Here is an 18,513-nt window from a genome sequence, read left to right as displayed (position 1 = left end):
ATGCAGTAGGCTGTGGGGGGCACTCAGGGAAGCGGCCTGGCTGCACTGGGTCTGACCACTGGACTGACCCCAGGCTGTCTGAGCCCACTTAAAGGCAGGCCCACCCTCAAAAGTACCTCTTGACTGGGCTCCCTGGGGGCAAAGTCAGACCCTGACCTTCCTACCAGTGGGCTGTGCTGGGAACTGGTTGGAGCAGAGGCAGAGGGTAGGCCTTGTCTCCATTCCCCCCTTCTTCTGTAAGCATTGTTGAACACCAGCTGTGTACTAACCATTATGTTCATCTCATGGATGAGCAAACTGCAACCTGTCCACTAGCTGCTTAGCTGTGTACTCATGGGTCACGGGTCAGCAGAGAGAGTGAGCTCCCTGTCACAAGAGTCAGGCAAGCTGGGCTGCCCCAACTACCCTTAAGGGCGCAGAGAGCAAGCACAGAGCACTCTGTCAGGGACAGGTTCTCTTCGATCCCCCAGCGTCTAGGTTGCCCCTTCGATGTGCGGGGATTCTTGCTGCCATATTATGTACATCTGCCAGGTGTGGGTGGGCAGCGGTCTGCCAGTGATGACATGAATTGCCTGTCATCTCCTCCATCACCGGGCAGGCATGATGCCCACATGCCACCAGCATGTCCTAGGGAGCACGGAGGAAGCCAGACTGGCTTGCATGCGTCTGTCTGGAATATGCTTAGCTTCATTCCTTGATAGGCCTAGGCTCGTCCGTCATGGACAGGCTTGAAACGGATAGGCTTGTAACTCAGGATGTCTTCCAGGACTGACTGAATCTTAATGAAATCGGCAGCCTTTCCAAAAGGCGGACAAACTAGGATGGTCAAGCCGTTTCTGCGGGGGTGGGGAATAACAGATCTTTCGCGGCCAGCAGTCCGGTGGGGCATTCCAAAGATCCTCAGAGGCCAGCAGTGCCCCCTGGAGGGGGAACAAGAGGGCCGCAGCGGGCCTGCGCGGCCCCGGGGGCTGGCCTGCAGGTGGCCGCGCGCACCCGAGGACAGGTGGGCGTGCCAGGCCCCGCCCCGCCGCGCCGGCCGGGGGCGGGCAGCCGAATGCCCCGCCCTCCTCGCGCGCCGGGTCGGATCCCGTGCCGGAGCGCAGCCGCGCGGAGCCGGAGCAGCACGCGGGAGCGCGGCCCCGGAGCGGGCCGGCCAGAGGGAGTAGCGTCGCGACCTGGTGCCGAGGGTGACCCGGGCCTGGAGCGCGGACCCTGGCCCTGAGAGCTACCCAGACCGAGCGCGGATCCCGGCCCTAAGAGCGGCCTCGCCCGCCCCTGCTGCCGGGCCGCGGGCATGGACGGCGCCCGTTCGCCCTGTGAGTGCAGAGCCCCCCGCCCGCTGCCTTTGTGTGCGCGCCGCGTCGCCGCAGCCCCCTCCCCGCGCGCCCCTCCTGCGCCCCGGGCCGCGTCCTTTGTGGAGCCGCCGCCTGGCCAGTACCTCCTTCCCCAATCTCCTTCACCCCTCCCCAGCCCAGGGTTGAGCAGGGCACGGCGCCCCCACTCCCCCAGCCCGGGCCTCCCGGTCCCGTCTTCACCATCTCCACCTCCCAGGGACATCCCAATAGGCCCCTTTCCCCGGGTTGGGCAGGGCACAGGTGTGCTCTCCTCGGCCTCCCGGTCCCCTCTGCAGCCTCCCCGGATCCCCCCCTGAGACAGCCCTGCAGGGCTCCTCCGCGGCCCAGGCCTGAGCAGGGCACGGCCCCCTCCCACCCAACCCGGCCTCCGGGTCGGGTCTGCAGCCACTCCCCACGGACAGCTCGGCAGGTCTCCCCGCGGCCAGGGAGGGCAGGGTGCGGACTCCCGGGCGGTGCTGTTTCATCCCGCGGCCCGGGCAGGTGCGGCGAGGCCCGCACTCACACGGCCCTGTGTGTCCTTGCCCGCAGAGATGGACGACGATGGCGGCCGCCGAAACGCCGCGGGCGCACTGATGGAGGCCGGGCGCGGTGCGGGGCCGGCGGGGATGGCGGAGCCCGCGGCGGTGCCGCGGGTGCGGGCGGCGCGGCCGGGGCCCCAGCGCTTCCTGCGGCGCAGCGTGGTGGAGTCTGATCAGGAGGAGCCGCCGGGCCTGGAGGCTGCCGAGGCGCCGGGCGCGCAGCCCCCGCAGCCGCTGCAGCGCAGGGTGCTGCTGCTCTGCAAGACGCGCCGCCTCATCGCCGAGCGCGCCCGAGGTCGCCCGGCCGCCCCAGCGCCTGCCGCGCCTGCTGCGCCGCCGAGCAACCTTGCCGACCCCGGCCTGGAGCCGGCGGGAGCGCAGGAACCCGGCCCGGACCCCTCGCCCGCACCGGTGCCCGCCCCCGACGGCGGTCCCCGTGAGGAGGTAGCGGCCACGAGGAAGGAGGACGCGGGGGCTCCCGAGGCCAGGCCGGAGCTCGGGCGCGCACGCCGGGAGGAGCCCGAGGAGGAGGAAGATGATGAGGACGACCTGAAGGCGGTGGCCACCTCCCTGGATGGCCGGTTCCTCAAGTTTGACATTGAGCTTGGCCGCGGCTCCTTCAAGACGGTCTATAAGGGGCTGGATACGGAGACCTGGGTGGAGGTAGCCTGGTGCGAGCTGCAGGTGAGGGATGCGCTGGCCGCAGGTGGGTGGTGGGTGAGTGCAGTTCCGGCATGGCGCCGTGCCTGGCTTAAGCCAACCCTGGCGGCCAACGTCTGTCTGTCACCCTCTGTGTGGGTGGGTGGTTGTGCTGGCGGTCTGTGCGGGGAAGGCTTGGGTGATGGAGGTCGGACCTCCCAGTGTGTGGTGTGTGAGTGTAGCACGATGTGAGCCCATGATGGAGAGTGGGCGCTTGGAGGGCGTGTCTAACACACCCGTGTCTAATAACACCAAGTGTGGTGGTGCTGCTCTTCTGGGCTGGGCTGACACAGGCGGGGGCTTGGCTAACTTGGTGTGGGTGCTTCGGAGCCCTGGGTCCAGGTGGTCACAGGGTGGTTTGGGGGACTCTCGGCTGCTCTTAAATGAACGGCTTCCTGTATCTTGCAGAGTGTAGATGCCCTAGTTGCGGATATCTGAGGGGCTTCCTTTGACCTGGGGTCTGTTTACAGTGAGGCCTGGGGGACAAAACCTGGAGCTGTTGTCACTAGTTAGTTCATGAAATGGATGTGTGAGAAGTCCTAAAGTCAAGTCATGCAAAATGCAGGTGGGGTTTGGTTTGGTTTGGTTTGGTTTTGGTTTTTGTGGATGTAAAGGCTCTGGACATGCATTTTTCATAACCTTGCCCTCCCGCTGGCTGTGTCAGCCCCAGCCCTAGAAGATTATATAAATGGTAACTCAAGCTGCCCTGGGCCAGTCCTGGAAGCTCGGGCAGCCCCTGTCACAGTGGGTGTTTATGGGCCCTCCCTTGTTTGGGGGAACAGCTGTCAGGCACTGGGCTGGCCTATGTGAGAGCTGGCCGTGCGGTGTAAGCCTACCTCAGCACCCTGTAAAGTTATAATAGCTGGGCCTGCCAGTCCTGACGCAGGCTGCCTGCCACACTGCAGGCAGCTTTCTTTTTGGCTCAGAAATGGGATTTGGTTGCTTTGTCCTCTGGGCCCCTGCAGGGTGGCCTGTGTGTGTGTGTATGTGTGAGCTGGCTAATGTGTCCAGTGTCCACCTGTCCTCAGCCTTTCTCCTGAAACAAAGAGCTCTGGAGATACCCCTCCCTACAGCTCCTCGGTTCTTCTGTGGAAATACAGATTTTTCATGGTGAAGCCAGTGGTGTCCTATTGAGACCCTCAGGAGGGACCTAGAGCTCCTCTCCCTCATGGCTGCAGATTCTGGGCCCTGCTGAGGGCTAGCCTCAGTGGTCTGTGGTCTGGTGTGCTGGGATGGCACAGTCATGAGCTGGGCATCACTGCTGTGTGTGAACACACAGGAGAGAGGGGACCTGGAAAGGGAAGATGGGAGAGGAAAAAGGATTCCTGATTCTAGAGTGCAGTCATGTGCCTTTCCTCCCTCCCCTCTTACTCTTGCCAAGTGGCCTGGTGTGGCGCTCCAAGCACCCACTGGTGCTCTGCCACGGAATGCCTCTGCAGGGTAGAGGACAGGAGTGGGGGTGCTGCAGCAGGCAGGAGCTGAGTTAGACCTCAGCAGCAAAGCCCAGCTGATCTGGTTGAGGCGCTGCAGGCTCATGTGACCCTTGGAGGAGGTTGTTCATTCCCATTCCCTTTAAGGCAGGGCAAGCTGTTCTGCCTCTGGGTTCTGAGCAGAGTGGCACCAGAGTGTAGCTATCCAGGGGGCCTTTCCTCCTGTCCTCTTGGTGGGAGTGGGAAGGTGGGAGATTTGGCTTCTACTCTGTCTGGTTTTGCTTCTTCTACAGTAATTCTTGGGGGCCCCATGCCAGCCAGAAAACTGTTCCTGTATTTCCCCCAACAAGAGGGCTGATGGTGCAGCATTTGGGTTCAGCAGCCTTCTGCTGGGTGGGTCTGAAAGGGTTTTACACCAAATGGGGCTGGGACCCAGCTTAGGGCAGCAGCCAGGCGTCTGCTGTGTGTATTCTCCTCTACTAAACAGGAGGCTGCTGTCTCCCCCATTTGGCTGTTGAGCGCCCACCAAGGTCACCTGTGAGGATCCAGATGATAGAAGGGATGGCAGCATCTTGGGAAGAGGCCACCAGCTGTCCTTAGGAGAGGAGAGAAGGGTGGAGGGCAGGGTGCCGAGTCAGTCCTCTTAGATCACCAAGCACCGGGGAGGGTGACAAGTGGCCTGCTGGCTTTGTGTGTGGGGAAGGGGCTTCTGAGTGCACAGGGTGGAGATGTTCATCTTCCACCCAGCACCCAGAATTCCCCGGCATCAGGGCTCCCAGTGGAGGGTGGGTTGCTGGGAGCATTGCCTTCAGTGCGGGGAGCTTTGCAGGATTCCTCCTGCTCTCCAATCCTCCCTTCCCCAGTCCCCATAGGCTCCTCAGCAGGCAGCCTTGGAATGCCCTGAAAATCAACCCTCAAAAGTCTGTTTCCTCCTCTCAACCTTGGGGTCATGGGAGATGTTGGCACCTGGCTGCCTCCCCCAGAACTGAGACAGTGTCACCCGTTCGCTTTTTCCAGGGTTTCCTGCCAAGGGAAGGAAAGGCTACATTTTTGGACCTAATAAGTCTGGCTTGGAGGATGTAGGATCCCCATGACTTCCAGTTTCCTTCTAGAATTTAGTTTTGAAAGAGCTTTGCGGAAAGAGCAACGTGTGTTCACGTCACAGTGAAGGGCAGCGATGTGTTTCACCTCCTGAATTCTCCAGACGTTCAGAGCTCATACTGATTTCGGGGGGGAAGCCATTTTAAACTATTACCTCCCCTTCTGTTTTATTATGAATGAACATGTATTTCTGGCACTAGGACATGTTACAGTGGCAACAGGGACCTAGCACCACTGACTTTAACTCACGTTTCCCACGACTGTGTGGCCAGCTCTGGCCCCTCCCAGACCCCATCCTGTCAGACGGTGCATGGGATAGCTGGAGCTTCTGGTTGACTCTGGGTTGCCATGGAAGGATAGGTGTGGATCCCTGACATGGTCCCGGGTGACCCAGGCACCCTCTTTCACCTGCTGATGCCTCCGAGCCATGGGTGGGGCCTTGGAGCAGAGAAAATGCAGCCACCCCAGATTCCGGCCAGTGTCCAGAAGCCTCGTGGGAGATGGCCTGTTGGCCTTTCTTGGACCACCTGCTTAAGCATCTTTCTCGAGAACTTGGAAGGAACCTTGGTTTTCGGCCCCCTCGGTCAGTGCTGCCCTCTCCCGTCCTCAGGCCCCTGCAAGCAAGGGAGACAGGTCTCCGCTGCTGTGTGCTCCCTCCTCCCCACGGAAAGCTGATGTTACAGGGTTGGGCCCTGCCTCCGGGGGATTCCACCTGGAGCAAATATTTCCTGCATTTGTGTCCCGGCCTGTGCCCAGTGCGGGAGACATTTTGCCTCATGGAGGTGTCAGCTCTTGACCTTTCTGGAGTAGTTGCAGGGCCTTTGAGGGCCATGAGAGTCCTAAAGAGATACCACGGGGCCTGAGTCCCCATCAGCCAGGGACGGGTGCCTGGGTCCCTCAGGTGTCATCATGAAGCTGTCCTGCTGGTTGGTACTGCCCAGGGGTGACTGCACTCCCATGGGGTGGTGATGGCCTGGACTCCAGGCCTGGGAGTTGTGAGGACCACAGGACCTACTGACATCTCCTTCCTGTGGCCGTGGAGGATTCATGTGTTCCCAACCCACCCACTCCAGCCAGACCTCTGTCTCATTCACCTCCCTGCGCCCTGGATGTGGATGATGCCTCTAGGGGTCTGCTGGGTGCAGCCATTTGAGCATGCTGGTCCCCTTACTGTCCTCAGAGGGTGACCAGGTCTTCCTGCCATTGGTGTGGCCTGGCACCTCTCCCGTGGCTGGACTGGGTGCTGAACTCACACACTGACCGTACAAGCGTACCATCGTCTTTCATGGACCGACCAGGCATGTGCCCTGTCGTGCTGGGCAAGCTCAGGCCTGGGATTGAGAGGTGTCCCCTGTGGCCTCCATAGGAGACTCAGGTGCTGCCTCACCTGCTTTCAGAGGAGCCACAAGCAGCCGGATCCGGCGGACATGGGGAGTCAAGGGGATGTGCAGAGGAGATGGCGCTTGCTTGCTGTAGTGGGATGCTTGTGTGCTGTGGTTAGTCCCTCAGTTGTGGCTGACACCTTGTGACCCCATGGACTGTAAGGATCCTCTGTCCATGGGGGTTCTCCAGGCAAAAATATTGGGAAGCCATGCCCTTCTCTAGGTAATCTTCCCAGCCCAGGGATTGAACCCAGGTTTCCCTCACTGCAGGCAGATTCTTTACTATCTGAGCCACCAGGAATGCTTAGAAAGGGCTCAGCTCAATTTGGTTGGCGGTCACTGTGCTTTTTAAATTTTTATTAAAAAAGAAATCTTTTAAGAGCTTAGTTTTGTTGCGGGAGGTGTAACTTGAAAGCAGCTGGGTGTCGGCCCTGAATTTGCTTTCTCAAAGGACGCCCCATGTACCACCTTGACCGCAGTTCTGGTCTGGTTGGTGAGAACGGTGGGTGCCAGCTGCCTGAGAAGCCTGAGGAATGCACTGGGGAGGGGCCCACCAGTGCTGAAGTGTCCACGTCCAGAACCCAGAGGGGCCTCCCCTGTCCCCAGGCTTTGTTGGGGGTGTGGTCAGAGTGTGGTCAGCAGTGATGGACCAGCAGCCTGAGCTGTGGGTCACCACTGTGGGTACAGGGGGCACTGTGGCTCATTCCCTGTTGGAAGAAGGTGCTTCTCTGGCCAAGTGTGTGTGTCCCAGGGTATTCTCAGGGATCTGGCGTGTACCAGGCTGAGCATTTCAGGCCTGAATTGGCCACTGGCTGGAGCCCAGGGGAGGGTCCTCAGACTGTCTAACTTGAGTGGAGGGGTAGTGGGCATTTCTCCACCCCCTGTGCCATTTCAGGTGGTAGCTGGGGTGTAGGTCTGAGGTGGGTGAAGCTTTGCTGATAGACTGTTAGCTGGAACAGGATGGTGGCAAGAGGAAGAATTGCTGAGAGGAGGGCAGAGAGTGGATGTTCAAGAGCGTTCCCAATGCTGGGTCTTGTGTCTGGGCTCAGCAGTGCAGGGTGGTGTGGCTCATTGGTTCAGCTGGTATTTTTTGAGCACGTGAACTGGTTCCAGCCCTGGGATACTACAGTGAACAGAAGCATCTTGGTGGGAGAGCCAGGTTCTCTCAGAGGAGGGCGAGTTTGCGAGAAGCCTGCAGGAGGCAAGAGAGTGAGTCTGTGGAGAGACTGTCCTGCGGCCCTGGGCTGGCTGGCCTTGTTGGGTGCTTGCCACTCACCTTTCAGAATGGGTGACTCTAGTAGCCCTCTGCCTGGCTGTAGGCATCTTTTGGGGTTGGTGGCCTGGGCTGGAGCTGGATGATGCCAAAGGTGACACCACAGAGCTCCAGGTCACCACTTTGAAGCAGGCGAACTTGACCCGGTCCTGCAGGGGTTTGGGCCATGGACTTGGATCTCCTTTGTGGTCTGCCTTGGCTGAACAGTGAGATGGGTGCTGGCATCTGCCTGAGGTGGTGGGAAGGCAGGGCACACTCTGAGGTGTGTGTACCTACTCTGGGAGCAAGGTATCCTGCTGCATTTGGGTCCCAGCCCTGCAGCTTCCCAGCAGGAAGGCCATAGAGAGGGCACCTGCCTTTGTGAACCTTGGTTTGCCTCTTTGTGCAATGAGGGTGGTGCTAGCCAACACTCACAGGGTTATGGGGAGTGTGGAGAAGTACATTCAGCACTGAACATAGAGCAGGCACTCTTCTAACCCCATGTGAAGTCCCTCAGTCATGTCCGACTCTTTGCAACCCCGTGGACTGTAGCCTACCAGGCTCCTCGGTCCATGGGATTTTCCTGGCAAGAATACTGGAGCGGGTTGCCATTTCCTTCTCCAGGGGATCTTCCTGACCCAGGGATCAAACCTGGGTCTCCTGCATTGTAGGCAGATGCTTTACTGTCTGAGCTACCTTTGGCCCCACGCATGCTGGTCTGAACAGTTTTAAGAAGCTGAGCTTGATGTGGAGAGCAAGCTGTATCTGGAGGAGCAGGGAGGCCTGCCTGAGGCTGGAGGGCCTGCGCCTCTGCCTGAACACCTGGCTGCCTTATCATCTGAGCTGCAGATAAGGAGAGGGTGTGAACGAAGCAGCTGCAACCTCCCAGAAGCAGATTAGGATCTGCTTCTGGGCACAGACAGTTCAGGAGCTGTGTTTTGGGTGGAGAGGCTCCCTTGGTGAGGATGCAGAAGCCCAGTCTGTCTAAGGTTGGCAGCCTGAGTCAGCAGTGGGTTTTCCTCCTTCAAATAGTTTTCAAATCCAGATCTGCTCCTGAGAGACTTAAATTCTTAGATTTTCTGGAATACTTGATCACTGCCTTCAATTTATGTCAGCCTTCTCTAAGTAAATGTTAACGTTTTTAAAAAAGAATTGAATAAAAGAGTCAGTGTGGTATAGAGAAATAGATCAATGAAACAGAATAGAGAGCCCAGAAACAAATCCAAATAAATATATGACCTGACCTTTGATAAAGGAGCAAAGGCAACACAATGGAGAAAAATGGTCATTTCAACAAACAGTACTGGAACAACTGGACACCCACATGCAAAAAAAGGAATTTGGACTCAGACTCTATACCTTTCAAAAAAGTTAACTCACAATGGCTTATAGACTTAAATATAAAAACAGAACTATAAATCTCCTGGAAGATCACATAGAAGAAAACATAGGTGACATTGAGTTTGGCAATTACTTTTTAGATATAACACCAAAGATATGATCTGTGAGGGAAAAACTTTCTAAGTTCGACTTCATTAAAATGAAGAACTTTTGCTCTGCAGAGGCCTATAAGTGAATGAAAAAACAAAATGCAGACTAGGAGGAAATCTTTGCCAAATGCATATCTGATAAAGGGCTGTTACCCGGAACCGGGGAGTCTTGCATTGCAGGCAGATTCTTTACCATCTGAGCTACCAGGGAAGCCCCAGAATACACTGAGAACTCTTAACAATAAGAAATCAGATGACCAGATTAAAAAATGGGCCAGCTATCTTTTTTTGTGGGTCAGAGAAGGTGAACACAGACCCACGTTTTCCTCCTTGTTTCTGACTTTGGCTTCTAGAACAGAGGAAAGCTCCTGGAGGGAAAAGTAGGATAAAGACCTTAACAAACATCTCATCAAAGAAGGTATACTGATGGCAAATAACTATATGAACAGATACATCATATTTCACTGGGGGAAATGCAAATTAAAACAATGAGATGCCACTAAACAACTATTAGGATGGCCAAAATACAGAACATTGGCATCACCGAGTGGAACTAGTGGTAAAGAACCTGCCTGCCAATGCAGGAGATGTAAGAGACATGGGTTCAGTCCTTGGGCTGAGAAGATTGCCTGGAGGAGGGCATGGCAACCCACTCCAGTATTCTTGCCTGGAGAATCCCATGGACAGAGGAGCCTGTGAGCTACAGTCCGTAGACTTAAGTGTCTTAGCACACGCATGCACGACATCACCAAATGCTAACAAGGATGTGGAGCAGGTGGAACACTCATTCATTGGCTGGTGAGAATGCAAAAGAGTACTGCCACATACTCTTACCATACGATTCAGCAACGATGCTCCTTGGTATTTACCCAAGTAAGTTAAAATTTTATGTCTGCATTAAAACCAGCATGCAGATGTTTATAGCAGCTTTGTTCATAATTGCCAAAACTTGGAAGCAACCAGGATAGCTTTCAGTAGGTGAACAGATAAATTATAGTACATGCAGATAATGGAATATTATTCAGTGGTAAAAAGAAAGGAACTATCAAACAATGTAAAGATATGGAGGAATCTTTTTTTACCTATTTATTTTAATTGGAGGCTAATTACTTTACAGTGTTGTGGTGGTTTTTGCCATACATTGACATGAATCAGCCACCGGTGTACACGTGTCCCCCATCCTGACCCCCCTCCCACCGCCCTCCCCATCCCATCCCTCTGGGCTGTCTCAGTGCACCGGCTCCGAGCGCCTTGTTTCATGCGTCAAACTTGGACTGGTCACCTGTTTTGCATACGGTAATATACATGTTTCAATGCTATTCTCTCAAATCGACAGGGAGGAATCTTAAATGCATGTTAGTAAGTGGAACGATGTCAATTTGCAAAGACTGCATACTATACAATTCCAATTACATGGCCTTTTGGATAAGGCAAAGCTGTGGAGACAGTTAAAAAATCAGTGGTTGCCACGGGAGGGAGTGATGAATAGGTAGAGTATGGAGGATTTTTAGGGCAGTGGGACTATTCTGTGTGATACTATAATGACGGATGTGTTAGTTGCTCAGTCATGTCCAACTCTTTGTGACCCCATGGACTAGAGCCCACCAGGTTCCTCTGTCTATGGAATTCTCCAGGCTAGAATACTGGAGTGGGTTGCCATTTCCTTCTCCAGGGGATCTTCCCACCCCAGGGATTGAACCCAGGTCTCCTGCATTGCAGGCAGATTCTTTACTGCCTGAGCCATCGGGGAAGCCCATAATGATGGATACATGTCATAAATTTGTCCAGACTCATAGAATGAGCAACACCAAGAGAGAACTGAAATATAAAGTATGGACTTTAGTTAACAATAATTTATCAATATTGACACATCACTTATAACAAAGTACCACACCAAAGCAAGATGTTAGTAATAGACAGTACTGTGCAGGTGTGAGGGAGTACAGGGGAACTCTGTTTTCTGCTCAGTCTTTCTATAAACTGAGAACATCTTTAAAAAAAAAATAGTTTATTAACTAAAAAACAAAGCAAAGCAGTGTAACAGCTACATTAAAGAAGTCTGCGGAGATGAAAAAACTCATAATTAAGTGATTATAATTACTTATTATTTTTGCCTATTACCTTCAAGTTCTTGTTTCCCCATATATGGCTTTTATAAATACCATTATAGTCTCTAGGTGTCATTGCTTTTAAAGTTTATCTTTATGTTTCTTGAGTGTTTCTTAATCCTGTATATTGGTTTGCAAGGAGAGTCTGTGGTTTAGGGTCCATTCCTGTCTTTGTGCTTCCTGTTCTGGTCCTCTTGGAGGGGTTTTCCAGAAAGCCCTGCTCAGCTGTGCTCTGAAGGTGGGGAGCAGGCTGCAGCCTGGGCAGAGTGTCCCTGACCATGGCAAGGTGGTCTTGAATTGTGGGGTTCCCTAAGCATCTGCTTCCAGGAGCTTCTGTGCTCCCGGAGTGATCCTTATGCCTTCTGCACAAGTCAGGAGGGTCTAGACAGTGGACCCCCTCATGCCCCATCTCCCTGGGGACCAGGGATGGCCAGCTCCTGAGCTGGGATATTTCCCAGGTACTCAGGAGTGGGATCTCTTTGGTGGCTTCAGGAATTAAAGATGGCATGGCATGAACCCTGGCCAGGCACATGGGCAGAGGCGGCTGTGGAGGAAAGAGGGGTGCCAGATGAGGCTTGGTGGCCCCGAATTCTGGTGGTTTGCACAGAGCTGTCCTCACTTGGCTTTGGCGGGTAGGGGAGGGGGGTGTTCCTTGGCAGTAAGGTTCAGGCCTGACTGTCAGCTGGCCATGAGCAGGATGTGGGCACAAAGGTAGGGAGGAAGCTGTGGTGTGGGGAGGACTTGAAATGGATGTGTAGACCTGTATGTGAGTTTATTAGGTTCTCGGAACCACTTTGAGAGGTCTTGGGACTCTGTTTTCGCAGATGAGAAGGAGACTCAGGGGAGGTGTCACACTTCTAAGCTCATACTGAGGGGCAGCAGCTGGTGGCATACTTGAGGCCTCTCCCCGGGATTGTCATTTTCCATGTGTGTTCAGGGGCTTCCCTGGAAGCTCAGCTGGTAAAGAATCCACCTGCAATGCAGGAGACCCTGGTTCGATTCTTGGGTTGGGAAAATCCTCTGGAGAAGGGAAAGCTACACTCTTCAGTATTCTTGGGCTTCCCTGGTGGCTCAGATGATAAAGCATCTGCCTGCAATGCGGGAGACCTGGGTTCAATCCCTGGGTTGGGAAGATCCCCTGGAGGAGGGTGTGGTAACTCACTCCAGTATTCTTGCCTGGAGAATCTCCGTGGACAGAGGAGTCTGGCAGGTCACAGTCCATGGGGTTGCAAAGAGTCGGACACGACTGAGCAGCTCCGCCTAGCATAGTGTGTGTTCAGAAGGTTGCTGGGGAAAGGAAGGTGTTACTAAATAGGCGTGGGGAATGCTGGGTCAAGAATGAATTGCTGTTGTGGGACTTCTCAGAGCCTTTAAAATACTCACTGTGTTGTAAAGCTCTCAATGGGGCATGGGAGGCCTTGCACCCCTTCCACCTTTTCGTGGCTCTTTGAACATCTCCTGGGACTAGGATGGGCTCTGGGGAGCGTCCTGTTGGCTGACTGTTGGTCGAGGTACGTATGTTCCCGTGGCATGTCTTGGCTCCATTTCAAACACCATGGGAGTTCCCATCTCACTCACTGGTGGTGCTGTTGGCTGCACTTGGATCTAAACATGGAAAGCTGGCCTTGCCCTTGAGACTTTCTACCTGTCTCAGGCCAGAAGCTGCCCTGGAAGGACCTGTCCTCCTTCTGATGTCCACCCCCACCACTCCCAACTCCCAGGCCTCCTGCTTTCCTGACTATTTCTGTGCTTTCTCAGAAGTGGATAAACTGGGAAAAGTCTTAGCTATAAGCCAAGTGTGGCGAAGCAGTGCAGACCTTTGATAATTCCCTGAATCTGAAATCTGGGGCTGGCCAGTTCATGGCCTTAGAGACTCAGCAGTGTCAGCAGGGTACTTTCCTCAGCCTTGTTGAATTTGTCCCCTGTCTCATTGTCTCATGGTGGCAGAAAAGCTGCCATGGTTCCAGGTATCACAGCCATATTTGAAGACAGGAAGCAAGTGGGTGGTTAGGTGGCAGTTAGGTAAGATGTCCATATTTTAATCCATAAAGGGAAATATTTGCCAGTAAGCTTCTTTGGTTTTTCTGGTTTACAGTGAGATAGTGTGGTCTCCCTTTGTTGTAAGGGCGTCTGGGAAAGGCTTGATGGTGTAGATGGGTCATGATTTGTTTCCTGGGATGGGGCACAGTGGGTTTTGTTGGTAGAAAGGTGTGGCAGGCAGTGGGCAGGTGCAGAGGGGTGCTTTCCTGTGTCTGTCTAGGTTTCTTTGGTTTCCTTGGTTTCCTCCCAGGATCTGATTGGTGCTCGTGTTTGATGAGGCCCTCCTCCACCTGGGCCTGTCTTCTGGACAGAACAACCCACATACTCTTTTAGGTGCCTCCAGGGGCTGCTATGCCATACTCCTCCCACCTCTCACTGCCCGGAGCCTGTGGCTGGGATCTGGTGACCTGGGAGCTCTCTACGTGCTTCTTTCCTTTTTCTCTGAGCTTTACGTTTCCCCACAAACTTTTTATTTTGAAAAACTTGGGCAGAAGAGTTGAAGTTATTAGTTGTTAATATTTTGGCATGTTAGCTTTGTCTCTGTACTTCTGCGCGTGTTTTATTTTGACCCATATACACTTGCCCTGAAAACTTCAGCACGTGGCTCCTTACAGGAGTGAGGATATTTTCCTACAAAAGCACAGTTCAGTGTCCCACTCAGGTCTAACTCGGATGCTGTCAGCCACACATCTGATGTGGACTGTGCCTTCCTAATAGTTTTCCTGTTTGGATCCAGGATGCAGTCAAGAGTCACGCACTGCATCTGGTTGTTTTGTTAGTTTTCATCTAGAACGGTCCTCCCCCGCAGCGAGCTGGCACTGGGCCCCTCCAGTGTGTCGGGGTTGCGAGGATGGAGAGGGTTGTGGACAATGGATGGGGAGGCCACTGTGAGCTTTTAGGGGAACATTTCCAGCCACCTGATTTCTAGGAGGGTGATGGACATGACCATGCTGAAACCTAAAAAAGGAAAAACTGCCTCAAATGTCTTTCCTCTGACATAGCAGTTTTTACTTTGGTACGTGCCCTTTTTGTCTCTTTTTTATGTTCTTGGGTATTTTGCAAAGTCATAATTGTAACATTTGTACTAATGTGTGTGGTGATGGTGAATCACCGCATGCCTGCAGTTTCTACCTCCTTGAGGTTTGGTGAGAGCCCACCACAGGGATGAGTGGGTCTGCCAGTCTCCCTCTTCCCTCGGGGGTAAGTTCAGGGTGGGCTCACCCCCTTCCCGGCCCACAGCTGGGCCCAGGGTTTTGCATGCCCCTCTCATCTCCAGATTGGGGCCAGACCTGTCAGGGTGCCTCCCCCTGCGCCGTGGGGGATGCAGCGTCTCTGCCCAGGTGCTGCTGTGGTCTCTGGGGCGCCCCACAAGGAGCTGGCTGTTGGGCTGTGTCTCAAGCCAGCAAGTTCTCTTGCTGCTCTGGCCAGCAGCAATCCACTGGCACCTGCCCCAACAAGTTCTGAGGCATTTCTTCTCTTTAATTAAAAGTTTCAAGTGGGAGAATAAATTTGGCTTTTTTGGAAGAAGCGTTGTAAGCTTGAAGGGTGGAGTAACGAGGACCAGGGGCAGGGCAGTGGTGAAGTCACCAGGTATATTCCTGGGTGTGATGAGGGCCCATGTGTGTTTGCATTTTAGAAATACTCTTATCATCCTGAAGTGTTTTGTGGCAATAGAAGTAATTGACTTAAGGGGACTGCAGGGTCATTTGATTAGCAGCAGTGCCAGGGTCCTCTGCCACTGTTGAAAGCCTCCCACGCCCCCCCCCCCCCCCCCCATCCTCTCAGGTCTTTGAGACCATCCTGTGTTTCCAGTTGGAAGCAGATTCCCAAAGGTGTAGGTCTTGATGGCCCCAGCCACAGGCAGAGTGGGCTGCTTCTAGGGGACCCTGTGGAACAGTCTAGATGTCTGCACTGTCTCGGGCCCTGTGGACGCAGGTAGCACCCTGCCTCTCCCTGGCTGTGCACTGGACCTGTGACATATGAGAGTGATCTGCTGTAACGTTTCTGGGGGATGGTTGGTCGGGCTTCTGATGTCTCAGGTGGGTCCTGGTTTTATCATGGGGTGATGGTGAGCGCTGAGACTCCTCTGTCAGCACAGGTGCGGTGCTGTGAGTGATTTGGAGCCCCTCAGAGGGTGCTGGTTCCAGGGGATAGTAGAGAGTGTGAGGCAGGGGTGTCCCCAGGCTTTGGGGACCCTGACTGTGAGTGGGATTCTTGGCCAGTGGACCCACCTTCCCTATCTATACTGACTCCTGGGGTTTGGGGCCCAGCCTCAGGAGGGCTTGCCTGCCTCTGCCCATCTTGCTTAGTTGCCTTTGCAAGTTTGAGGTTAACATCCCCTGGACAGTACCCCTGGGGTACCTACAGAGCTAGTGTGGGTTTTTAGGGCCCTTGGGTGGTCTGCCCTGGCTGGGGTCTGGTTGTCGTGGCTGCAGGCCCGGCTCAGCCCGAGGGGAGGTATGCACAGGTGACTGCATTTGCTGTTTGTGAAAAGAAGGTTAAAAGGGAAACTGGGAAGTGAATAAACTCAGAGGAAGAGGACAGGGTGAGTTTAGGGAAAATGGTAAAACATGTTAAAAAAAAAAAACTATCAGAAATAAAATGAAACAACGGCAGATGAAAATAAACAGTGAAAGTTTTTAAAAAGAAAGGGATACACGATGCTCTTTGAAAGTAGAGGAAAACAAAAGGCTGAATGATGGAGGGGCATACGTTTATTCTCGTGGAAATCAAACTGCTGGAGCCCACATAGCCGGTCGGTGTGTTGTGAACCCCACCTGGCAGAGTAGACGCTTCCCCGTAGCCCTGGCCCCAGGGCCCCTTGCCCGGCTGCTGTCTTCCGGATCGCCTGCCTGCCCAACATTTCCTGCACGTAGATCACACAGTGTGTGTTCAGCCTTTTGTCTGCTGCCCGTGCACGTGTCAGTAAGCCTTTGGGACTCAGCTCTGGCTGCACCAATCACAGTTGGTCTCTTTTCTGCTGTGTAGGTGTCCTCAGTCTGTGGACAGACTTGGGTGGTTTCCAGTCTGGACTGTAATGGATTGGAGGGAGGCCGCAGAGGTGGAGGTGGGGGTCAGGGGCTGCCCTGTCCTTGTCCTCAGCAGCACGAGGCCCCTGCTTGCCCGGACTGTGGTAGATGCCCATCTTGCCCTTGCTCGTGACTTCCTGGGAGTCCTGAGTCTGGAGAGCCCTTCTGTATTTCTTGCAGTGGGGTCAGCGTGGAGGCAGCCTGCCCTGGCCTCTGTGTCCAGACAGCAAGGACCCAGACCCCTGGTGGGCACGGCTTGCTCCAGTTGAAGAGAGCAGCTGCCTGGCAGGAAACCCCACCCCTCTCGCCGCCCCGCCCTCTCACCTGCAGCTCCCCGTGTCCTGGGAAGCGTGGTGTTTGGCTCACGGCTGGCCTGCCTGAGATGTCCGTCAGCCTCTGTAAATATTTGATGATGGCGATGATAAAAAACAAAGCCCTGCTCTGTTCCTGGAGGGGAGCAAGACGGTGACTCTGGAACGTTCCGGCCCTGCTGACTGCTTCCTGGAGAGGTTTATAGATGCATATTTTGAGGCAGGCCCTTTGTGTCCTCAGCCTGGCAAGGCGGAGGGGAGGCAGTGTAGCCAACTTTCCACCTGGAGCCTGGCTGCGCCTCTCGTGAGTGCTGCTGGCCAGGCTGGGGCTCACAGTGGGATCTTGCCCTTCAGATGTGACCTGGGACAAAGCCCTGGCCACAGGTCCTGGGGAGGAGCTCAGAGAAGCCAGGGGGACTCGGGTTTGTCATAGGCACCGGACCTTATAGCAGAGAGGTTAGTGGCTGGCCAGTACTGTTGCGCCCTGATGGGCTTAGCTGGAGTGTCACAGGTATATCACATACCTGCCTCCGTGGTCCTGCCCCTGTGGTCCTGCCCCCATGGTCCTGCCCCCGTAGCTCTGCCCCTGTGGTCCTGCTCCCACAGTCCTTCCCCTGTGACCTGGATGTGGCAGCAGCAGCGCCTGACTCTGGCTTCCCCACCACTGTCTGTTGCTTGTGCAGGCTGTGAGTGTGCTGAAGATGCCCCATCAGGCCGTGCTGGCCTCTGTGTGCCAGACTAATATCTGTCGCCTTGGGTCTGTGTGCCCGCGTAGAGGCCTCCCTGCCCCGCGGGCGCTTCCGTGGGAATGACAGACCCTTTGAGGCAGCCTTGCTGAGGGGGAGCAGGCCTCCAGGGCTCTGGAGTCAGGGCCACGGCCCTAGCAGACAGCGAAGGCCCTCTCTGTGGGTGGGGCAGGAACTGCTAGTGGGCCTCTGTGCTCCCGGGGGTGGGGGTGGGTGTTCCAGATGGGTGTTTATGGCTGATGGCCTTTCAACGAAGGGTTTCTGCTGTGTTTTCTCTTTAGAGGAAGGAAGATATGGGCAGGGTGGGGGTAGGTATAGTTTGGTGGAGGTTGAATTAATGAGGGTTTCAAAGGACCTTGTCTCTGAGTATAATTATTAATGGTCATGATAAGAGCTATGGCAATTTCCTGAAAGCTCACCGAGGACCTGTGTTAACGTGTGTGTTGATGTTTCTTATTGAGTCCCGGTTGCTGCCCCAGGAGGCTGGCTTATCCTCTGAGGTCCAGGAAGGCTGTGCTTGCTGAAGCTGTTCCTCCACCAGGCTGCGTTTGCCTGGGATTCCTGTCGGCCACTCAGAGTTCTCTCAGTCCTGCTGCAGGGGCGAGGCTGGAGCCCCTGCTGCCCGGACCTGGAAGGGCAGTTCCTGGGGGCTGTGGGAAGGGGGCCAGCCAGTCTGACCCAAGCCGGGGTACAGGGCACTGTCGTGAGCCTTGAGCATGCTTTGCTGAACCTGGTTTGTGCCGTGAAGCTGGAGTGAGGGCCCCCAGGCCTGATGGGCTGGGTGTGGCCAGAGGAAGGTGTGGAGGCCAGGAGGGGGCACAGGTCTTGGCAGCGTGGACAGGTGGCCCCATGTGGGCAGTGAGAGATGGGATGTAGATGAAAGAGGTCCCACGTGGGGCTTCCTTCTTCATCTAGAGAGGGAAAAGATGAATTAAAAAGATGGCATTACCCCCGAGTGTCAGTTGTGAGACTGGGTGATGGCTGGCTTGGGGAGAGATGTGTCTGGTGTGAGTGCTGTAGACAAGGGGCTCTGGTTAAGGAAACTCACTGGT

General features: G+C 54.9%; 1 protein-coding gene across 6 annotated transcripts in view; it reads left to right on the top strand.

Moving 5' to 3' along the window:
* The first annotated feature begins 1,117 nt into the window (after positions 1 to 1,117).
* The window catches only part of WNK2 (WNK lysine deficient protein kinase 2), a 149,596-nt gene continuing 132,200 nt past the window's right edge, over positions 1,118 to 18,513 (top strand). For 5 of the 6 annotated variants that reach the window (XR_009696371.1, XM_061163608.1, XM_061163607.1 and 2 more), the window contains exons 1-2: positions 1,119 to 1,316; positions 1,884 to 2,557. Coding sequence is in view for 5 of the 6 variants with exons in the window: in XM_061163608.1 (XP_061019591.1) it covers positions 1,886 to 2,557 (672 nt within the window). In the remaining variant the exon portion in view is untranslated. Of the gene's footprint in view, positions 1,317 to 1,883; positions 2,558 to 18,513 lie in introns of all 6 variants that reach the window. The other variant, XM_061163609.1, reaches the window with a different exon arrangement.

This window comes from Dama dama, chromosome 16, assembly GCF_033118175.1.
Source record: "Dama dama isolate Ldn47 chromosome 16, ASM3311817v1, whole genome shotgun sequence".
Taxonomy (NCBI): Eukaryota; Metazoa; Chordata; class Mammalia; order Artiodactyla; family Cervidae; genus Dama; species Dama dama.
The sequence above is the reverse complement of the archived record's forward strand: the minus strand, read 5'-3'. Positions and strand labels throughout refer to the sequence as shown.